This window comes from Periplaneta americana, chromosome 8 (assembly GCF_040183065.1).
Source record: "Periplaneta americana isolate PAMFEO1 chromosome 8, P.americana_PAMFEO1_priV1, whole genome shotgun sequence".
In the NCBI taxonomy this organism is placed as follows: Eukaryota; Metazoa; Arthropoda; class Insecta; order Blattodea; family Blattidae; genus Periplaneta; species Periplaneta americana.
Genome location: NC_091124.1, coordinates 114,562,124 through 114,584,312, shown reverse-complemented (window position 1 = coordinate 114,584,312; position 22,189 = coordinate 114,562,124). Strand labels below are relative to the sequence as shown.

General features: G+C 36.3%; 1 protein-coding gene across 1 annotated transcript in view; it reads right to left on the bottom strand.

Moving 5' to 3' along the window:
- Positions 1 to 22,189, bottom strand: part of LOC138704235 (uncharacterized) — a 564,225-nt gene that overhangs the window by 74,754 nt on the left and 467,282 nt on the right. The window contains exon 4 of the mRNA XM_069832116.1: positions 5,632 to 5,787. Within this exon, the coding sequence (XP_069688217.1) occupies positions 5,632 to 5,787 (156 nt within the window). The remainder of the gene's footprint in view (positions 1 to 5,631; positions 5,788 to 22,189) is intronic.

Sequence of the window (22,189 nt, the reverse complement as noted above, 5' to 3'; positions counted from 1 at the left end):
TAACTGCAGGGTGGGAAATTTAAAATATTGACCACTGTCTTTTTAAAAGGACAATAGGATGATCTGGGTTTTAAACAATAATAATGATTGTGAAACTAATTTTAATTGAATGTTTGATTTCTTACCCTCTGCTGAATAAAAATGTTTCAGATTATGTACAAAAAAATTGGAGTCCATAAAAAAAGGAATGATAATTTATGGTATACATAGGAATTAAAACTAAGTAGGGATAGATTCATTTTAATAGGTGATATATATATATATATATATATATACAGTCCACACCTGTGGAGTAACGATTAGCGCGCCTCAACCCATTATGAGCAAATGCTGGGTAACTTTCGGTGCTGGACCCCGGACTCATTTCATCGGCATTATCACCTTCATCTCATTCAGACGATAAATAACCTAGATGATGATAAAGCGTCGTAAAATAACCTACTAAAATAAAAATTATATATATATATATATATATATATATATATATATATATGTATATACAAGGTGGTTATAATTAAACTGACGGTGTTCAGGGTGGCACAGCTCGGACTCTAATGATCGTAGGAGTGTGAAACCTCGTAGACATACTAATTAACCAATGCGCTAGCGAATTATGTAAAAATGTAATTAGTTCCAAGTCTCGCTACCAGGTGTAAATGTGGCGCTGTAAGCAGTCGAAACGTGCAATTTTCTGTAACTCTGACGTCAGTATGTTCTTCCGGTTGCATTGCATTGTGTCAGTTCCCTGTTGCTTGGTAACGCGTGTTGATTCCGTTAGTGATGTGAATGTTCGTTGAAAAGTTAGAAGGTTGAACTTTTCCGTGTGAATCGCAATGGCTATTGAGAAGAGAGACCGTGCACCAGAATGGCATCAATAGCGGGAATATCGCCGACAGAAGCAGTTGAGAAGAGGTTCCATGTCTATTAATGGGTCGAAGAACATGAACAAAATTCGAGGAAACAGGTGAATTAGGTATCGCACCAAGGCTAGCATACAAAGACATGTCGCTCTGATTTCACCAGATATGCTGCGAGCAACTGTCGACCATGCCGTGTTACGGATGCAACATGTTGCTGAGGTCGGAGATCATGATGAACAGTACCTATTTGTAACCATAGTTCCTAATAAACGTGCCGTTATCATGTGTTTGATCTTTCCTGTCTTTTTTCTGGGCCCATATCACGTTCTGATTGGTTATAACGCCATATCTTCACCTAGTGGCCAGATGTAGAACTAATTATTTTTTGGAATAATTCGCGAGCGAATTGCTTAATTAGCATATCTACGAGGTTTCACACTCCTACTATCATTATAGTCCGTGCTGTGCCACGGTGAACACCGTCGAGGTGGTTATAATTAAACTGGCGGGGTTTCAATTGCTGCACAATATAAATTTTTTAGGAATACCAGTGTAAAATGCACTGCAAAATCTTATGACAATCCACGTGACACAGCCCAAGCATTGATTGCAGAATTTGAGGCATGTGTTGGACGGTCAGCTACTTCGGACGGACAGAAACTTCGTCAACGACTTCCATTGGGATGGGCCGTCATGCTCTCCCTGTGCGAGACCTAATTCACACGTTTCCTCGACATTTTTTAACATTTTATTTAGCCCATTAATTGACATGGGACATCTTCTCAACTGCTTTTGTCGGCGATATTCCCGCAATGCAGCGTTGTTATTGCTGTCATTCTGGTAGAAACAACTTCATTAACAGTGCGCGCTCTCTCTTCTCAATAGCCATTGCGTTTCACAAGGAAAAGTTCAACCTTCTAAATTTTCAACGAACATTCACTTCACTAACTGAATCAACACGCGTCAACAAGCAACAGGGAATGCAACCGGAAGAACATACTGAAGTCAGAGTTACAGATAATTGCACGTTTTGACTGCTGGTATCGAATGTAATATTTCAACAAGGATTAATCCAGATGCTTTTAATACTTATTTGGTTGAATCTATGAAAAATATACATAACAACATTCCATCCACTAGTGTTACCCATTGAAATTATTGAAAGTATTGGTCAGATTCACTATGTGTCTGAATGGCGCCTAGTTCACCAAGAAGAAGTTTACAATCGTGTTATGGGTTTAAGTAATTCTACAAGATGGTTTTAGTAATGCTCTAGAAAAAAGTATTTTTCTTTGCATACTTGATTCTTTAGTTTCAATAATCAATCAATGTCTATTTGCAGGATATTTTCCAAATTTACTCAAGATTTCCAAATTTGTTTCAGTATTCAAAAAGGGTAGTAGAAATAATATTACTAATTACAGATCCAATTCTCTTGTACCAGTATTTTCTAAAGCATTGGAATTAGTTATAATGAGCAAACTTGTAACTTATTTCGAAACGAATAATCTAATTCATGAAGATCAATTTGGATTTCGTACTGCTAAATCTACCACTCAAGCTATTGTTCAGCTAGTTCATTGCATATTAGACACCTTTGAAGAAAAGAAGGAGGCTATGACAACATTAAGTGATTTATCTAAAGCTTTTGATTGCTTACCACATTAAATCTTATTAAAGAAATCATAATTCTACGGTATAACTGGGAAGAAAAATTTAATTGATTGCTTCATATTTCGCCAATAGAAAACAAGTTGTTCAAGTTAATGGCCACCGTTCCTCATCTATGGATATCTCTCCTGGGGTTCCACAAGGTGCTATCCTCGAGACGTAATTGCTATGAATGATTTGCAATTTTCGTTATCTGAAAGAACTATCTTGCATGCAGATGATGTCACTGTATTTGAAGTTTCCCATGACTTGATGTTGGCAATACTCATACTATGAACAACTTAATAACTTAGTTTAATGCAAATAAACTAAAAAAGTAACTAACAGTGAACTTATATTGAAACATACCATGACATTTTGCTAAAATCGTCTATAATCTATAAGAAGCTCACTTACAAAAAATTAGCTGCGAGTTTTAAATGAAAGGTTTCGAAGTCGAACCGAGAATATATCATGTCAGAGCAGTGAGTTAGCAGCAATTGGACATCCCTTAATAATTATCCGGTGCTCGATTGGATGGTGGGAAGCACGTGGGTCTACCGCACCAGCCACAGCAGCTCCTTATCTACAATTCTACATATTATTGTTTGTCCGAGATAAGTCAGAAGCACAAGTGACTTATATTAATAGTGTGATTGAAACACAATTTTGTTGGGCACTATGCGTAACAAACAATCACTTATTTCCATATTTTTCTTGTTCACATTTTTCTGCACTTCTCTGTAGACGATATGTAACTGGCACTACGAAATCGGATCGTCGCTCAGTAGTGTATTTTGTAGCAAACCAAAAATATTCAATCATATCCTGGAACCGGAGGCAAAAATTTTGAAAATGAATAAAATATTCCATTTTAAAAATGCTGTCCCTATGGAACACCTCAAATGAATATCTTTACAAGCTGTCAAGATTTCTGTTAGTAGACGGTAAATAGCTTTTAACCGTCGGAAGAAAAATTTGTATAATGGTGAGATTTTTTCCCATGGTCACGGAGAAATCTGCAGAAGTTCGATGGTCTTGCCGGAAGGAATATCTTCTAGGCAAGTCTTATCATTATAAGTCGTATTTGAATAAAACGCATACTTGTCTTCACAGAATGAAAGAAAGACTTTCTTGAACAAGAATTTCAGTTCTTGTTCCCCATTTTTTCCTGTTTTAGTATATATTAATTTACATAACAGTCTTTAGACACTGAAATAGTGTAATAGACCTTGTCAAATACAATTAAAAGTTAGTGTTAAAAATTATTGTATATCATAAACAGCTATTTATGAGACAAGTTCGTAAAAGTTCTCTTTTGGACACGAGTGCCAAAAATGTAACTCATGAATGTGTGTTATACAATGTGTTTTCTACGGTAGCACAAATTTACATTAAATAAATATTTCAAGTTGCAGATTTTATAAGATTACAATGTAATGGTCATCTAAACTGACAACCGTTAAGTATCCATAGAATGGCAGCCTGTTTTAATTCGTGTTCACGATTTCAACGATATAAACAGCAAAACGGTTAGGAACAGTTGAACGATAAATCTTGTTACAATGAGTATCTATTACTTGTAACTTCAGAATGGTAAGGACTAAAATGTAAATATTAACGTTAAATTTGTTACTTATTTGTGTTGCGTGTAATATTTAAGTAATCAAATATCGAGGCAATGCATTAATTTTTTTCTGAATGAAGTTTGTACATTGAATATTGCGTTTTCTTTGGTAAAATGAATAGCAGTGCCTAAAGTGAACAGGCCTACTTACTTTTTTTACGTCGTCCGGGTGGCACAGTCGATATAGTGCTGGCCTTCTGTGCTCGAGGTTGCGGGTTCGATCTCGGCCCAGATCTATGGCATTTAAGTGTACTTAAATGCGACAGGCTCATGTCCCTAGATTTAGTGGTATGTAAAAGACCTCCTAAGGGACAAAATTCCGACAAACCGGCGACGCTGATATAACCTCGACAGTTGCGAGCGTCGTTAAATAAAACATAGTTTTAAAAAATTTAACTTACTTTTTTACGCACGGGAATTTGAAGTGGGTAAAATACAACTTTATGCGCTATCGTAGAAAGAAGTCTTTCTTAATGAGCCAACTAGAGATAACACTTCTGAGTTGGCGGTGTCTACTTTGAAGAGTGAACTTTCTATTATTACTGATAAAAGTTCATCTGTAACAGACCTTACAATATTTTCAGTATGCTCCAGTCACTTCAACGGAAGTAGAACGATCTTTTTCCACGATGTAAATTAGGTTGACTATGACAACTGAGAGCTTTGAAAAACATCTGGTTGTGACATGTAACCAAGAAAAGTAAGAGTAAGTACTAAATGTGATACAGAGTTATTCAAATCACTATTCTGATGATTTTACTCTCTAACTTCGAAATCTTTCAGGAAGTGCTCCTCCACAATGAGAAAATCGGAGTCTGGTGCGCCATGAGCAGCGAAAGAATCACAGACAGATTTTTGTTGAGAAAACAGTTGATGCCCACAACTACATGAACACGATCTTGTCATTCCATTTTTGGAGCATTAATCAGAAAGGAATGTGATTTTCTCCATTTTCAACAAGATTCTTTCACACCTCATACACCCAATGTTTCGATGACTGAAATTAAAGAGTGTTCAATCATGCTGCGACTTCTATCTCTGGGGTCGATTAAGAGACTATGCCGTATACAAGACAAACCTAGATACCCTAGTTCAATAGATATTTAATTCCGTAGTCAGAAACTTGATCAGGAGATTGTTACCATTTCTCAAAGAGTATTACAGTGAGTAATGAATAGTTTCTTTAAAAGATGCCAAAATATGTGACAACAAAGGACATCAGTTTCAGCACCTACTTTCATAAAATTGCCAAGTAAAATTTAAACTGATGTCATTTCATAAAATGTTAAGAAAGCTGCAGGACTATATACATGTTTGCATTACCGCTAATCTGCGATATCCGCGCATGAAAGGAGCTCGCCGCAAACGACGATAGAACAAGTAGCGGACCGCTGGTTCGCACCTCAGTGACTCTTTTATGTATTTGAAACAAAACGAAAATCTCAACTCGACTTGTAATATCAGCAACAGACAACTCTGTAAGCTGGTGCTAACCTGTGGGCACAACGAGAGCGGTGGGGCGCCATGTCGCTGCCGGTACGCGTTGTGCCAGTTGAGGCACTCGGTGATGAATTCGCTGTGTTGCCAGTCAGTCTCCAGCTCTTTGTTGCCTTCCGCACTCACGAGGCTCATGGGTCGGTTGCTGAGGATCTGCGGCACAAAACAACAACATACTAGTGTATTCGCCTATATTATAAACAAGAGAATAGAACATACCAGTCTATTGGTCCTGTCATGATGGTTTACATACACCTCTTAAGTTGTATTTTTTTGTGTGTCTTGTCTGTGTGTTAAGATGTTTTTGTAATGTGTTCTGTACGCAATGTTGTACTTTATTTTCTTGAAAGATGATGCACTCTCGTATATGTTCTTGTTTTCGTATGTTACAAACTGTCATGCAATAGTTGCAACGACTTCTACGTTGAACAGACTGGAAGATCATTTCAAACACGTTACAAGGAACATGTCACAGCCATAATCAAACTACACAACAATTCAACCTACGCAGAACACATCACAAACTTCAATCACAATTCTGGCAACATAGACACTGACATGAAAATACTACACATCCAGCAAAAAAAAATAATAAAAAAAATTGACACTAGACACTCTAGAACAATATGAAATTTACAAGCATACAAAAACACACCCACAGCACATCTTGAACAAAACTGAATTTGAAGACACACCAGTCTTTTCGACACAATCACGAACACACCCCACCACAGCAGGAAACCAGAAGATAGCGCTGGATCTCACTAGGCTTCGGACAATGACGGATACCACGTCGAAACTAGTCAGCCAGATAATTTTTATAATATGAACACAGCAAAGATGTTATAAGGTTAATCAGTGATATAAATGCTAAAAGAGTGTACCAAACAATGAAGAAAAGTTACATTTGTTACGATAAAATTTCTGCACATTTAAAGGATAAAACCAAAATTCTTTCAATAATTTATTATCATAATTCACTGTACTCTTAATTTAACTGAGAATATTAGGAATTAAACCATGGCTTTCACAAAACACGCTATGATTGTTTTATATAAAAAAGAATTATCTTGGAAAGAAAGCAAAAACGAGCAAAATTGTATTAAACTTTTTTTCTGGTTTCTCAAAGAATAACCTCCTGAAATAAATGACATTATTTACTATTCACTCTGTATTTTAGAACAGATAGTCATTCGCCACACTATTTTCTTACTTTTTTCTTATTCTATGACACATTTCACTGTCACTATGTAATACTGTACACTGTAACTTAAAATATTTCACTATCACAACACACTTCGCTGTCACAGTAATTCAAATCACGGGGGTTGAACACCGTATCTCTTAATTTCAAGGCAATCTGCCTTCAAGGCTATCTCTATCGGTAGATCTCAATATATATATACACAAGAATCAGAAACTTAGTCGTAATGATGCTAAAATTGTACCAATATAATTCTTAGTACCGTGTAATAAGCGCTCGCGTACTGTAGGGACATAATTGGTATGATTATAATTGGAATTATTGTAATTGGTATGATTATAATTGGAATGATTACAATTGGTATGAATGTAATTGATATGATTATAATTTGTATGATTGTAATTAATGTTCAGAGTAACATTATTAATGCTGTAAATCTAAAATGTATTCCATCCTCATAACTCGTGCAGACTTGACCTATAATTTATAGTTTGAGTCATGCATGTACTGGGGTTAATGACTAAAGCATTATCTGTCAAAGTTCAAAGGCAGGTCATCGCACTGGCCACGGCGTGTGTACGCCATCGAGTAGACGCTAATCACGCGGAATTCAAAGGTCACCGTAGCGTCACTGGCGCGAGCCGATAAAACTGCACGGCGATCGTTGGAGAAGCATCATCATTATTATAATAGCTCTGCAGTCAGCAGAAGTGCTGGGGAGGGCGACGAGTGGCCCACGTGGCAACGAGAAACCATCATCATCTTCATTTCATCACTTGTACTACGCCTTGTATTTTGAGATTGATTAATAAACTTAAGTATTGGCAGCACTTGGTTGTTTAAAGGACTTAGATCTTTTACTAACCCACCTACAACGCACTTCAATAGAAGTTATTCGAACAAACTTCATCACATGCTGGCAGCAGTTCGGATGTACAATAAGGGCTTAATTCAGTGTCAATACTAAGTTCTACTTCTCTGCTCAGACTGGACCGGAAGAACTGAGTGTGCACGAGGGATCTTCATGTCAGCTTAGCCAAGGTCTACGTTTCGGCGGACGTAACCTGCTCGTCTGTGGCTAGGACGATTTAATCGGATTATTCGGAAAGGTGCGGAGGAGGTCAATCGTAACTGGAGACAGTCACCAGCGGTCTTCAAAGCGCCCAAGGGAACTTGTGGACGCGTTTAGCCGACTGCTGCAGTCGCCGCGAGAGGCACTGGCTCCGAGGAGATACGACCGAACTACGGGGCTTCAGTTACTCTTCACTCTTCAATCTACCCTGTCAAAGGTTACGAGACGATAAAAGTCACCCTCGGCTCCCTTTATTGCGCATGCGCTATCGGTGAAGAAATTCCGCTTCCGGTGTGACGCTGAGCCCCGTTGTAAGCATAAAAATGTTTTATTTACCGCAGTAATTGTGAACTGGATTTCTTTTACTTTCATTCGAGATTGATGGATTAGTTTTCAAACTTCTGTAATAATGCCTGTGGTATGCAAACATTGCAGTACCATATTTAGTAAACAGTCGAATTTAAACAGACATTTAAGACATGTACATAAAATAGAGCACGTGAACATGATATCGTATCAGTAATATTATATCTTTCTCTTGTAAAATTTCCAGTTTTGGAATTACAAGGTTTTGATCGCCACCCGACGATGAGCCATTAGTTTCACTATCATTAATATAACCCAATTTATCATTGTATTCCCGTTCACTGCACTTTCAGTGGGGACAATTTTCTTTATTAAGCATTTATCCATTATCAGTAGTTATATAGCCGTTGCTAATCAATTAACGAGCACACACCTACGACGACGATCATAACAAAAAAAAAAAAAAAGCAACCTAAAAACGAGTGTTGATAATGGTTAGTTTTAAATTTTGGGTAATTAAGTAGTAATCACCAGCCAGGCCATCTTCCCGTAATAGAGATCCAGGATAGATACATTACCAAGTATATACATATATTTTAATAATTGTGTAGAAACAAACCATCGACAGGTCATATCGGCCAGTCCATCATCTTACTACAACAGAGATCCAGGGTGTAAAGTGGATACTGGATGACAAGTTAATCATATACAAACGAAATTTAATAAAAGAAAATACATATGATAACGAAGGTGCCCTGGACCTCTATTGCGGGAATATGGAGGCCTGGCCGATTATTACTACATAATTACCATACACTGTTAATTAACTGTTAGCTCTGTGTTATTTCCGCTTGGTAAGACTTAGGATCATTACTGTTCGATCCCAATAGTTCATAGATTTGAACTGAACTTACAAAAATGTGGATCATGGATAGAGAAGTGGAGTCACTCTGTTGCATGTGTGAAGATTCACCGATCTCAAATTCAGGAAAGATAGCGGCACAGTGAATTGCTTTACTAACATGTTCGACAGCTGACCTCCTCTATCAGTGATTTAGATGGATAAAAACATTTAGGGCCTACAGGAACTCATAAAGTTAGTGGTATGTTTTCTAATTTACCACGATATTTAAAATGCTATTGTTCTAAGGGTGTCTCGATTTGTTCTTTTGGATGGTTCCTTGTCCATTTTGTTACTCAACTGTGGAATAATAAATAATAATGAATATAGGTCTATACCGGTAATAATAAAAAAAATATATATCTTCTTTTTTCCGAGATGTTCCAGTCGAACCAAACCACTACTCTCTATAGAGTTCAAATAATAATCTTTGGCCTATAACCTACTTCATCTTTCAAACAAATTAATTCAATTTTTGGCTAAACTAGTGCTGAAGTAGTTACCCGCTTATATACATGTTGCATATACGAATCTGTGACAGGTTAGATTTGGTTAGTTTAGAGTTTTGTTACGCCATGCATATATTTGTCTATGATGCATATAGATCAACTGTATCTACATAAAAAGAAACCCTTATAAATTCAACAATTTTCACTTCCGAAATCACCAGAACTACTTCAGCGCTAGTTTCGCCGCTTTATTTACATAGGAATATCTCTTCGAATTGTTAACAACGCTGAGATCACTCTTAATTTTACTGGATGTGACGCCCCTGGTTTTATAAATTTGGACACAAAGTGTCTTGCAGCCCCTCTGAAGTTGGCACCTACGTTTGGTGATATTTATTTGCATATCACGAGATTCGTAAGTTGGTTTACAGTTGAAATATACAGAACTACCTCAGCGCTAGTTCTTGCCGCCCCTCTGAAGTTGTAGATGGAATATTGTGTTAGCCAAGTTTAATATCAATACTACCACCAGAAATTAACTCTTAATACATATAGCCTATCAAGACTTATGAGGAAATATTCTGGAATACAATTATACGAAAATAACGTTTGACTTGGATAACAGGATCTGGAGTAATAATTGTGAAATCTATCAATGCACTATTATTATAATTACGTAACTTGTATCACCGAAATGTAAATAATATATGATCGTGACGAAGGTGAATCACAGTCTAATACTTACAGTCACGCAACTCATACGTATAAAATATGCCAACATTTGACAGCTGGCGCGACAGTAGCCCTCTAGCGGCAGGCAAGTTAAAAGTGTGCACACGACACATGATAACATATCAGAAAACGGGTTTTGCGTAATTTGTTTTATATTTTTATGCTATACAGTATAAGTGTATATGATTCTTATTAATTTTACTTTAGAATCCTAGAAGAATTTCACACGCAGTTAATCTACAAGTTTCAGAAGCTGGGAACAAACGTAATTCTTTCTGCTCCTTACAACTGAATCATGGTCCTGTTCACGTATCATGGTTTGAAATAATATAATTGTTCGTACGCGGATGGTTAATTAAATTCATTCCTAAATATATTTATGAATCATTGGAACTCTATATTTCCTGTGAGAAGAGTCAAAATTAATAGCTTCAAAATTGAAGGGCATATCTCGTAGGGTACATTGCGTGGTGAATTCCTCTCCCTATTTCCTGAGAAAGTAACTATTTTCCATACCGCAAATTGGGGCAAACTCGGCCGCTGAGGTAAACTTGAAAATAAAAAGGGGAAGATTTAAACCTTAATATGACAGACATTGATTTATGAAGTTCATTATTTTTCATTTCTTAAGAACCGGTATTTCCTTTATTATTTTGAGTGGCAAATAGTGCTGATATTATGGTTTAAATGTTTATGGCAAGTTTACCGCATTTTACATTACATTTCCAGTTTTCACACATAAGCTTAATTTTAACTTATCCTACTTATATAATACGTAATTTACATGTCCTTATTGTTAATATGACGTAGGTGAGAACAAATAAATGAACACACAATTTTGTTGAAAAAATTGTGACTTCAATTAACTCAGAAAATCTAGGCCTAATTTTATTTTCAGAGCAGAAGTGGTGTAAGTCAAAATGAGTAATGAGGGTTAAAGTAAACGTTCTTTATAATACAGCGCAAAGTAGCAGTTAATATTGAATTTATTTAAATTATTAGTAGTCAGTGAATAGCACGAAGGATATATTAATTGCTACTTTGCGCTGTATTTTACAGAATATTTACTTTAAACCTCATTACCTAATTTTGACTTACACCACTTCTGCTCTGAACGGCTCAAATAATCACTGGGAATATAAAATCAACACCAATAACAGTCATGCAAATTGTTACAGAAAAGATTGCTTTTTATATTAAATTTAAAAAGGCTATTGAGAACTTAATACGTCTGCCACATGAATCTACACCAACACATCAGAAATTTATCGACACAGTCTGGATTTATTCAAGAAGTGAATATTTTGCAAAAGGATTACAATAATCCATGAATTCTTGAAAAATTAACATCATGATCCCTACTTGAATGCAATATAACGTTCAACTTTTGAAAAATATAAAGAAAAAAAAGACGAATACAAAAATTATGGAATTACTTGCATTAAAAACTTAAGATACATTATCCAAAATCGGAATGGTTACACATTTACACATATGATTTCTGCAAAAAATTAATATACTGTAACAGGTATTTACTTTGTTTTTATTTAAACTCTCCTTCCTGACATACAAATAGGTAACATAACTAATAAATGTTTTATAGAATACAATACGTAGGCTACCTTCAACGTGGATTATTGGTTACGACTGAGTAATGATTTTCTCTTGGTCTTCAGGGAATCTGAAGAACGACAAATTCGGAGATTTAAACTTGTTACTGCAATTTTCGTCATTGCACACATTGCCTTTATTCCGATGCATGATTAAAACGTTATTATAATATCTCTCATCCCTTTAAAGCATATGCTGGCTGAACGAGACTATGACCAGTGCCTTGCCTGCCGCTTGGGCGCTAGTGTCGCGAATGTTGGCAGAAAAAGTGTTGAAGTTTCGTGACTGTATGTATTAGACTGTGGGTGAATCTAGAATGCGGTGAATAAAACAATTTTTATGCTTACAACGAGGCCCAGCATCACACCGGAAGCGGAAATATTACACCGATGGCGCATGCGCAAAAAGAGAGCCGAGGGTGACTTTTATCGTCTCGTTCAAAGGTTAGTCTACTCCACTATGAATGGTAACGATCCGATTGATAACGCTAGTGTTAGCGAGGAGGTTAATTATGTACTGTAGATGTAGCGCAAACATTGAAATTAATTCCATCTAATTTCGAAGGCAATTTCAGAGAACTTGAATCCTTTATGGAAAGAGTTGAAACTGCTTTTGATATAGTTGACCCGATCAGCATGAGATTTATTTAAATTTGTTGTTTCTAAGATCAGGAAAGAAGCTACGGAGAAGATTTTCGCGCGGGAACATAGAAACACTTGGGAGGAAGTTAAACGGATATTGGAAGAAAATTATTCAGTTCGATGCACACTTGAATATTATGTTGGTAACTTATTTGTGGCTAAACAGGGACAGATCGAAACTGTGGCGCAATGGGGCTCTAGGATAGATACGTTAGGAACAGATTTAAGAAGGGAAGTTACGGCAAGAATGATGAAATTAGAGGAGCAACAGCCGGTAGGTCAAAAGGTTAACTTACGCGAAGGTGCAAGTGCTCTCATCAGTGAATTTTTTAAAGATACTTTTATTGCGAGATTGAGAAATGAGAAGATTAAGTAAGGTACCTGGGAGTATTAAGGCTCAGCATATTATCAGACCCACTACCTAGTTTTGCCATTACTTATACACTTTTGCAAAAAAAGAGCAACAGCTCTTAAGATCTAATTCTTCCTGCAGGTCTTAAGAGCTGTTGCTCTTTTTTTTTTTTTTTTTTTTGCAAAAGTCTGTAACTAATGGCAAAACTAGGTAGTGGGTCTTATAACGTGCTGGGCCTCAATACTTCCCGGTACCTTATAAAGTGAAGGCAAAAGGGGACAACACATCCTTAGCGCAAATAGTAGAAACGGTGTTACAGGAGGAAAGTGAATGCAAAAGCCAACGATTTAAAGGGAATTATGTTAGTCAATCCGGTCCGCGAGTTCATTTCTGGATAGAAAGACACATATCAAGAGAGAGGTTAATGTGGTATCTCAGATTACGTGTTACAAATGTCAGGGACAGGGACACATAACTCGTTTCTGTAGGAATAAACCCGTTTGTAGGAATTGTAATAAACAGGGTTATGAGACCAAACAGTATAAGTTCCAAACTCGGAATCAAGGGATTCACGGTATAGGGAACTAGGGAAACAAACATCAGATTAGCCACCGGCGTGGCTCAGTCGGTTAAGGTGCTTGCCTACCGCTCTGAAGTTGCGCTCGGGCGCGGGTTCGATCCCCGCTTGGGCTGATTACCTGGTTGGGCTTTTCCCGAGGTTTTCCCTAACCGTAAGGTGAACGCCAGGTAATCTATGGCGAATCCTCGGCCTCATCTCGCCAAATACCATATCGCTATCACCAATCTCATCGACGCTAAATAACCTCGTAGTTGATACAGCGTCGTTAAATAACCAACTAAAAAAAAAAAACATCAGATTTGTTCGCGAAACCGTAACAGGTCCAAGGGCATATGGAGGAAGGTTGCAACCGAAGTGAAGACCATGGTCAGGAAAATCAGGATAATCAGAAAAATGAGGAACAAGGGGACGCCTTTGTTAATTTTGATGATTTTGTGAATGTTGTTAGTGAGAAGGATGATAGAAGAGAACAGATAGGTTTATTTGAGCAATTTGTGTTATGTGAAGATTTAAAAGGAGGAATAGCTTTGGCCTTGAAGGATACAGGACCCGAAATATCGTTAGTAAGAAGGAACTCGTTGAGAAATAGAAAATTAATAACTCGAATTTACGAATACAGGGAATAACAGAAAAACAGGTGGAAATATTAGAAGATGTGCTGTTACAGTTCAGTGATGGGAAGGACCATAGATTTTACTTTGTGGATTATTTGCCGAGGGACTTGGATTTGATTTTAGGACAAAATTGGTTGCGAAAGAATTAGTTTGGATTAATTCAAGTCATTGAACCATTTAGTCAGAAAGTAATTAGTTACGCGACTCAGGAGAAAAGAGTCAGATTAATTGCACACCAGGAAATTCAACCAGGATTAATAAGCGGTACTTGTTTGACGAATTGCGAAAGGGGGTAGGCTAGTACTTATGCTTGATGACTAACGTGACCGATGAACCGATTGTGTTGGAAGAACAACCGAAGTTAATAAAACCACCTAGTCAGCTACTACACAATCAAAACGAACGACAAGTCAAAGGAAAACGCAGTCGTTTGCGACATCTAAGGGAATGCTTGAGGTTGATATCCTAGAAGGAAAGGAAGAACTTGTCACGATTACGTAAATGTTTTCAAATTAAAGGGCAATCAATTAACCTCTACTACAGCAACGCAGCATCATAGTCCAACACCATCTCTACCAGAAGGACGTGCTATTACACAAAAAACTATCAGTTACCACCAATGCAACAAGTTTAAATCGAGAAACAAATAAATCAAATGTTAGAAGAATATATAATTGCTCCGAGCAAAAGCGAATGGAATTTTCCATTAGTAGTAGTACCAAAGAAAATGGATGCGTCAGGTAGTAGGAAATGGCGCATTTGTGTCGACTTTACGTCGTCTGAAAGAAATTATAATCGGAGATAGCTATCTGCTCCCAAACTTCCAGGACATACTAGATAAATTAGGTAGAGCTAGGTACATTACTACTCTAAATTGCGCAAATAGCTATTTACAAGTACCATTGGCTAAGGAAAACCAGCACAAAACTGCATTTAGTACTCCAGATGGACATTTTGAATTAAAAAAATGTCATTCGGATTCAAATCGGCACCAGCAACGTTTCAAAGGATGATGAATAATGTTTTGTTAGGCACATTAGGAACCAAATATCTTGTTTACATAGATAATCTTGTAATAATGGGTAGAGATTAAAAGAACACAACGAGAATTTACGGCAAGTATTCGAGAAATTGAGAGAATTCAATTTAATGATAGAACCGGATAAGTCCGAATTCCTAAAGCGAGAGCTTCAATACCTAGGACATGTGATAACATTGGACGGAGTAAAACCCGACGACAAGAAAATAAAGTCAGTAATCGAATTTCCAGTTCCTAAGAATGTGAAAGATGTGAGATATTTCTTGGGTTAGGCAGGTTATTATCGTAAATTCATTGACAAATTTAGTGCAATCGCGAAACCGTTAACTGATTTACTTAATATATTACGATGTACCGAAGTGCATATGATATTTCAGTGCAGAATTTCTGCGTCACCATATGATGATGGAAGAATGGAACAGAGAAAAATTCTCTCTGGCACAGGGTTTTCAGCTCTACGTGCTGACGCTCTATCCACTAAGCCACACCGGATTCCCACCCCGATGTCGAATCAAATCGTCTCAGTTTAAGTTTCACCTCTTGGATTCCTTCTAGTGGCCTACCCTCATGCACTGCGTCATAGACATATGGCAGTGGCACAATGTCCACACATGTGCAGAGGTGCACTCGTTGTGAGTGACTAAGTGGCCGGGATCGGACGGAATAAGCGCCGTCTTAAATCACAAAGTGATTATTTTTCGCATATCATATATGGGAATGGGATAGAGCGTCAGCACGTAAAGCTGAAAACCCGGGTTCAAATCCCGGTTCCGTAGAGAATTTATCTCTGCTCCATTCTTCCATCATCCTATGATGACGCAGAAATTCTGCACTGAAATATCATATGTACTTCGATACATCGTAATATATGATATGCGAAAAATAATCACTTTGTGATTTAAGACGGTGCTTATTCCGCCGGATCCCGACCACTTAGTCACTCATAACGAGTGCACCTCTGCACATGTGTGGACATTGTGCCACTGTCATAATATGTCTATGACGCAGTGCATGAGGGTAGGGCACTAGAGGGAACCCAAGAGTTGGAACTGAAACTGAGAGGATTCGATCCGACATCGGGATGGGAATCCGGTGTGGCTTAGTGGATAGAGCATCAGCACGTAGAGCTGAAAACCCGGGTTCAAATCCCGGTGCCTGAGAGAATTTTTCTCTATTCCATTCTTCCATCATCATATGATTTACTTAAGAAAAGGACGGATTGGAAATGAAAGGAAAAATGAGCAAGTGAGTTTCGATTTATTGAAAGAAAAATTGCCTACGGCACCCTTATTGAGATATCCAGATTTCACGAAACCTTTCATCCTCACCACTGATGCTAGTGGATACGCATTAGGCGCAATACTAAGCCAAGTAGAATTAGGCAAAGATCAACCAATCGCATATGCGAGTACAACGTTAAATGGCGCAGAGGTCCATTACAGTACGACAGAAAAGAAATTATTAGCAATTGTATGGGCATGCAAGCATTTCAGGCCATATTTATTAGGGAGAAGATTTCGAATTGTCACGGATCATAAGGGATAATTTACATTTTTAACATGAGAGATCCAAGTTCACGGCTCATTACATAGAAATTACTATTAGAAGAATACGACTATGACGTAGTCCACCGGAGTGGAAACAGACACGTGAATGGAGACAGTTTTAGTCGATATTCAGTCCAATGTTTAGTCACCACAAGCGAAGAAGAAAACATGCGCAGATAATAAAATAGATGCACGATTGTGCAATCGGAGGTCACCAGAGATTTCACGAATAATAGAACGGATTAAATTATACGCGAGATGGGAAAATTTAACTAAATATGTGGAAGGTTACATTTCTAAGTGTAAAGTGTGTCGAAAACAAAAAGATATGGGGAAACGAAGTAGGACACCATTTGTTATGACGGATACTTCAGAAGAAATGCGAGATAAAATTTATTTGGACATAGTAGAACCACTCCCAATGTCGGAGAAAGGGAATAAATACATCCTCACATGTCAAGATAATTTAAGCAACCCGTTACCAGGCCAAACAGCAGAGGTAGTTAGCGATGCTTTCTTACAGCATGTTATATTAATTTATGGTTTACCTTCTTCAATCCTAACCGACCAAGAAACTCAATTTATGGGAGATATTTTCAAGAGGTTGTGCAAACTAATAAACATAAACAAACTGCATACAACAGCCTACCATCTTCAAACGAATGGAGCACTGAAACGGTCGCACAAAACATTAATTAATTAATTATTTGAGATGCTTTTGTGTAGACAAAAATCACACATGGGCCCACTGGTTATAATTCACAACCTTTTTATACAACATCACACCTCATTCAGTTACCAAATATATACACCGTACGAGTTATTATTTGGGAAAATTGAAAACATTCCAGGGCAGTTACAGAAAAAGAGTAAGGGTCAATATAATTACGATGATTTAGTCACAGATGTAAAGTTGAAATTTCAGAAAACCTGGCAGATAGCAAAACAGAACTTGAACGAGGCCAAGTGGCAACGCCAACCACAGTTTAAAGGAAAAGAACAACGCTACGAAAAGGGAGATTTAGTATTACTGAGAAATGAACAGAATTCGAAATTAGACTCGAGATGGCTAGGATCATTCGAAGTCCAAAGGACAATTGGGATAAATGTGATTTTGCAGGAAGTAGGAAAACGAAGGCATATTGAGGTTCACAAGGACCATTTGAAACCATACCTGTCCATTACAGGTTGACCATGAGAAAGACTGATGGACCACCGCAGTGTTTTTAATAGGATGTCACACTGATTAGGACAATGTCAAGAGATTACCCAAATCAAGTCGGAGACAGGTATTTATTTCGACAGCATGGGAATTGTATCTGTCTATCCGACTCAATGGAAAGTGATTTTATATATTGACTTGACAACTGCAAAGAGCCTATGGCAGGACACAAAGTCGCATTATAACAACACATTGTGAGAATGTGAAAGACAACGAATGGTATTATTATTTGACCGATTGTTCAGGGTTTAATCAATTCATGGGAAGCAAAATGAAGCAAATTGATAATTTAAAGAATGTTATATCTGAATACATGCAACCTATTTCTATCAACGCCAATCGTAGGATTCCCGGTTGGGGCAAGTTACCAGGTTGAGGTTTTTCCGGGGTTTTTCCTCAACCCAATATGAGGAAATGCTGGGTAACTTTCGGTGTTGGACCCCGGACACATTTCACTGGCGTTATCACCTTCATCTCATTCAGACGCTAAATAACCTAAGCTGTTGATAAAGCGTCGTAAAATAACCTACTAAAATAAAAAAAATAATCGTAGGAAGAGAGGAGCATTAAATTTCATAGGACACATTGCTGCTAAGATTTTATTTGGTACTTTATCAGAATCAGACGGTAAAGAGTATAATGAGCACATCACTGATCTGGAGCAGGCACGAAGAGAATTTTTACATTTATCGTCACAGCAGATGACTGTAATTAAGTAACGATTTTGAAAGTTAATAATACGATTTAGAGGGTACATGTGAATGAACAGATTTTAGATAGGGAGTACTGAATTTAACAGCACGAGTTAACGATCAGAGGGAACGGAATCAGGAGGAATTTTATCAAGTCAGCTTGATTAATAAACAGTTTAAGTTGATTCTTAGGGGAGTAGAAGAAATTTACAATTCATTTCCGATAATCAGATAAGCCGATCTTATTGTTACATATATCAATATATTAAAGCTTTATTTTCAATCAGAAATTCATAAAACAAACATTGAAACTTGAAAATTAATCTACCATAATTAATACAAGCCAGCTAGTTAACAATTTAGAAGAAATACAGATCAACAACAACACCCGAATGATGTCTTTAGATATTGAAAATTTGTATACTAACATACTTATTGATGAAACTTTAGAAATCATCCAAAATAAATGAGAGAAAATTAACATACAAGAAACCAAAATTTAACAAATCATGTCACTTTTATAAACAGTAATGAAACAGAATTATTTTTATTTCAATGAAAAGATTTATAAGCAAAATAAAAGATTAGCAATGGGAAACCGACTATCAGGATTATTCGCAGATATATTTCTACAACATCTAGAAGAAGAAAAAATAGAAAACATAATACAGAATCACAACATGAGACTCTATAGAATGTATATAGAAGACACTTTGATTATATGCGACAATACTAAAACAGATGAACATATATTAAAGTCTTTCAATAGTTTATATAACAGTTTAAAGTTCACTGAAGAAAATGAAAAGAACAAATCCCTAAATTTCTTAGACATTATGTTGAAACAACAAAAAACAAAATTTACATTCCACATTTACAGAAAACCGGGCCACACAAATCATTGTATCCCAACACATTCAATACACTCTACAACACACAAACTCAGTGTGTTTAATTTTCTAATAGATTATTGTATATACCATTAAATAAGAAGAAATTAACACAAAAATGAATACAACAAAATATTAGAAATAGCCAATGAAAATGGATATAATACTAAAGTGATAAAGAAATAAATTTGTAAAAAAGAGAGATTAAACAAACAAAAAAGTTCACAACCCTCACCGCTATAAAAGAGAAAAACCAAAAAATGTATGCAACATTAACATACAACATATATATATTTTCAATAAATGAAGCAATTTTAAATAAAGAAAACATTACAATAGCGCACAAACCCAGTAACAAGGTTAAAAACATTTTAAATAACGGCTTCCATAAATATAATAAATTACACAATAATAGTATTTACAGTATAGAATGTGCAACATGTAAAAACAGATATATCGGACAGACACGTAGAAATTTTAAAATAAGTTAAGGTGAACACATATCTGATTTTAAAAATAACCGTGAGAAATCAAAATATGCTACTCATTTGATAGAAACTTGTCATGAACTAGGACACAGCAAAAATACTTTAAAAATTCTGAAATCTTGTTCAGACAATAAACTAATAAACAGCACCGAAGAATTCTACACACCTACATGAACAATATTTAGAACATGGTACTATAATAAACGAAAATCTGATTCATAATCATAACCCGTTATACACTCTGTGATTTAATAAAATATAGTCCCCCACCCTTCTACCATGACATTCAATATCCTTACGCGGATGTAGGAACAGCAAGTATTATGCAATATCTGGTTCCTTACATACAACAGACACCTACATTCAGCTCCGATCACAAATATGTAAGTATTGATATATCATGGGCTTACAAGGGAAAGGTATTAAGTCCAAAAATGCGAAAAATGAATTATTAATGGGAATAAGTACAGCAAATTGTGCTCTGTCTACAGGGAAACTTATTAAATCTTAGCTCTTGTAGTTTCTTAGTAATGAAACCTTCCCAAATTATTAAGTTCATTAGAAACAAAATATTGACAGGAAAATAGTATTAAGTGCACTTAATACCCTTTGCCTGGACACCTCAATAACAGTTTTAGAATAACTATACAGGCAGAATTATTTTAACCCATAACCTGAACAGGTACTCAGTGATCTATGCTAATGATTAACATTGTGATTGCAAATGCTTTTCTCATAAACATGAACAATTATACGACAAGAGGAAGGAAATTGTTGTAGCTAGCTGTATACAAGAAGACTGAAGTGATTGCTAGTAAGTGACAATGCTCAAATATACGTGATAGCTAAAACAAATAAATACTGTAATTACTTTAACATTTTGAAGTGGAGTTGCTATTTTATGTTGTACTAAGCATTTTTTTAAATCTTGTTTTGGGATCGAGCAGATTCATAATTAAAAGCATTTAAATAAATATATAACTTTAAACACAATAAATTCTAGACGTAGACCACCTAATGACAAGATAATAAATATTAAAAATTGTACTGTGAATATTCCATTTCTTATTAAAAATGTTGATTAATGCATGAAATTTGATATAATCTGACAATAGAACTGTAACAAGAGTATAACCAAAATTATAAAATTACTCGTCTTGAGTGAGTGGAACTGCCGATAGGTGAAATAAGTTAAATAAAACATAATATCTGGAATAAACATGATGATTTAATTTATTATAACAAAAATTATTTTTCAGGATGCAGTAAACGAATTGATCATTTACCATCAGAAACCTCATCAGTCATTAGTGAATGAGATGTGTTGGAGAAAGTGGATAATGTTTTTAGTAGGTTATTTTACGACGCTTTATCATCATCTTAGGTTATTTAGCTTCTGAGTGAGATGAGGGTGATAATGCCGGTGCAATGATTCCGGGGTCCATCACCGAAAGTTACCCATCATTTGCTCATATTGGGTTGAGGGAAAACCCCGGAAAAACCTCAACCAGGTAACTTGCCCAGACCGAGAATCGAACCCAGGCCACTTAGTTTCGCGGCCAGACGCGCTAACCGTTACTCTACAGGTGTGGACGATAATGTTTTCGGAAGTGATTTTGCATATTTGGATTCTCATTTCCAACCTAATTCTGAGTATTCAGAAGGCAATAAAAATGTGCGGTACCTGGGGAATCAACTCAAGAAAGTGAAAGTAGATGGCGAAAAAGGAATCCAAGCAAATGGAAATGCAATGTGAAAAAATTTACGTACAGATGGTTTGCAATAAAAAATCACAAGATGTAAAAATTCCTAAACCTCTAAATTGTAACTTGTGTGGATTTATGTGTACCTAAAACATTTCTGAAGAGGGGCGAAAGGAGATTTGTTCAACCTATTGGAAGGCAGAATCGTAAGAATCTTGACGACAGCCACTCTTTTTATGATTCCTCCTCCTCTCTATTTGGAAGCCGTCAAAATTGTCATGCTCCTGGTACACAGTGTTTTCACAAAAAAAAAAACAGTAATAATAATTTGCAAACTCTGAACCTTATCCCTGAAAGAAATTCTCCAATGTACAGCAGGTGGCAAAAATTTTGGTGAAAAAAAAAATCAGAGATGTAAATGATGATGTTAATTGGCTCAAAGTGAAGGCTTTCAATTACACGGAAGAAACACCTTGAGTTCTGTAATACAATTGTGGATATTCTAATGAACA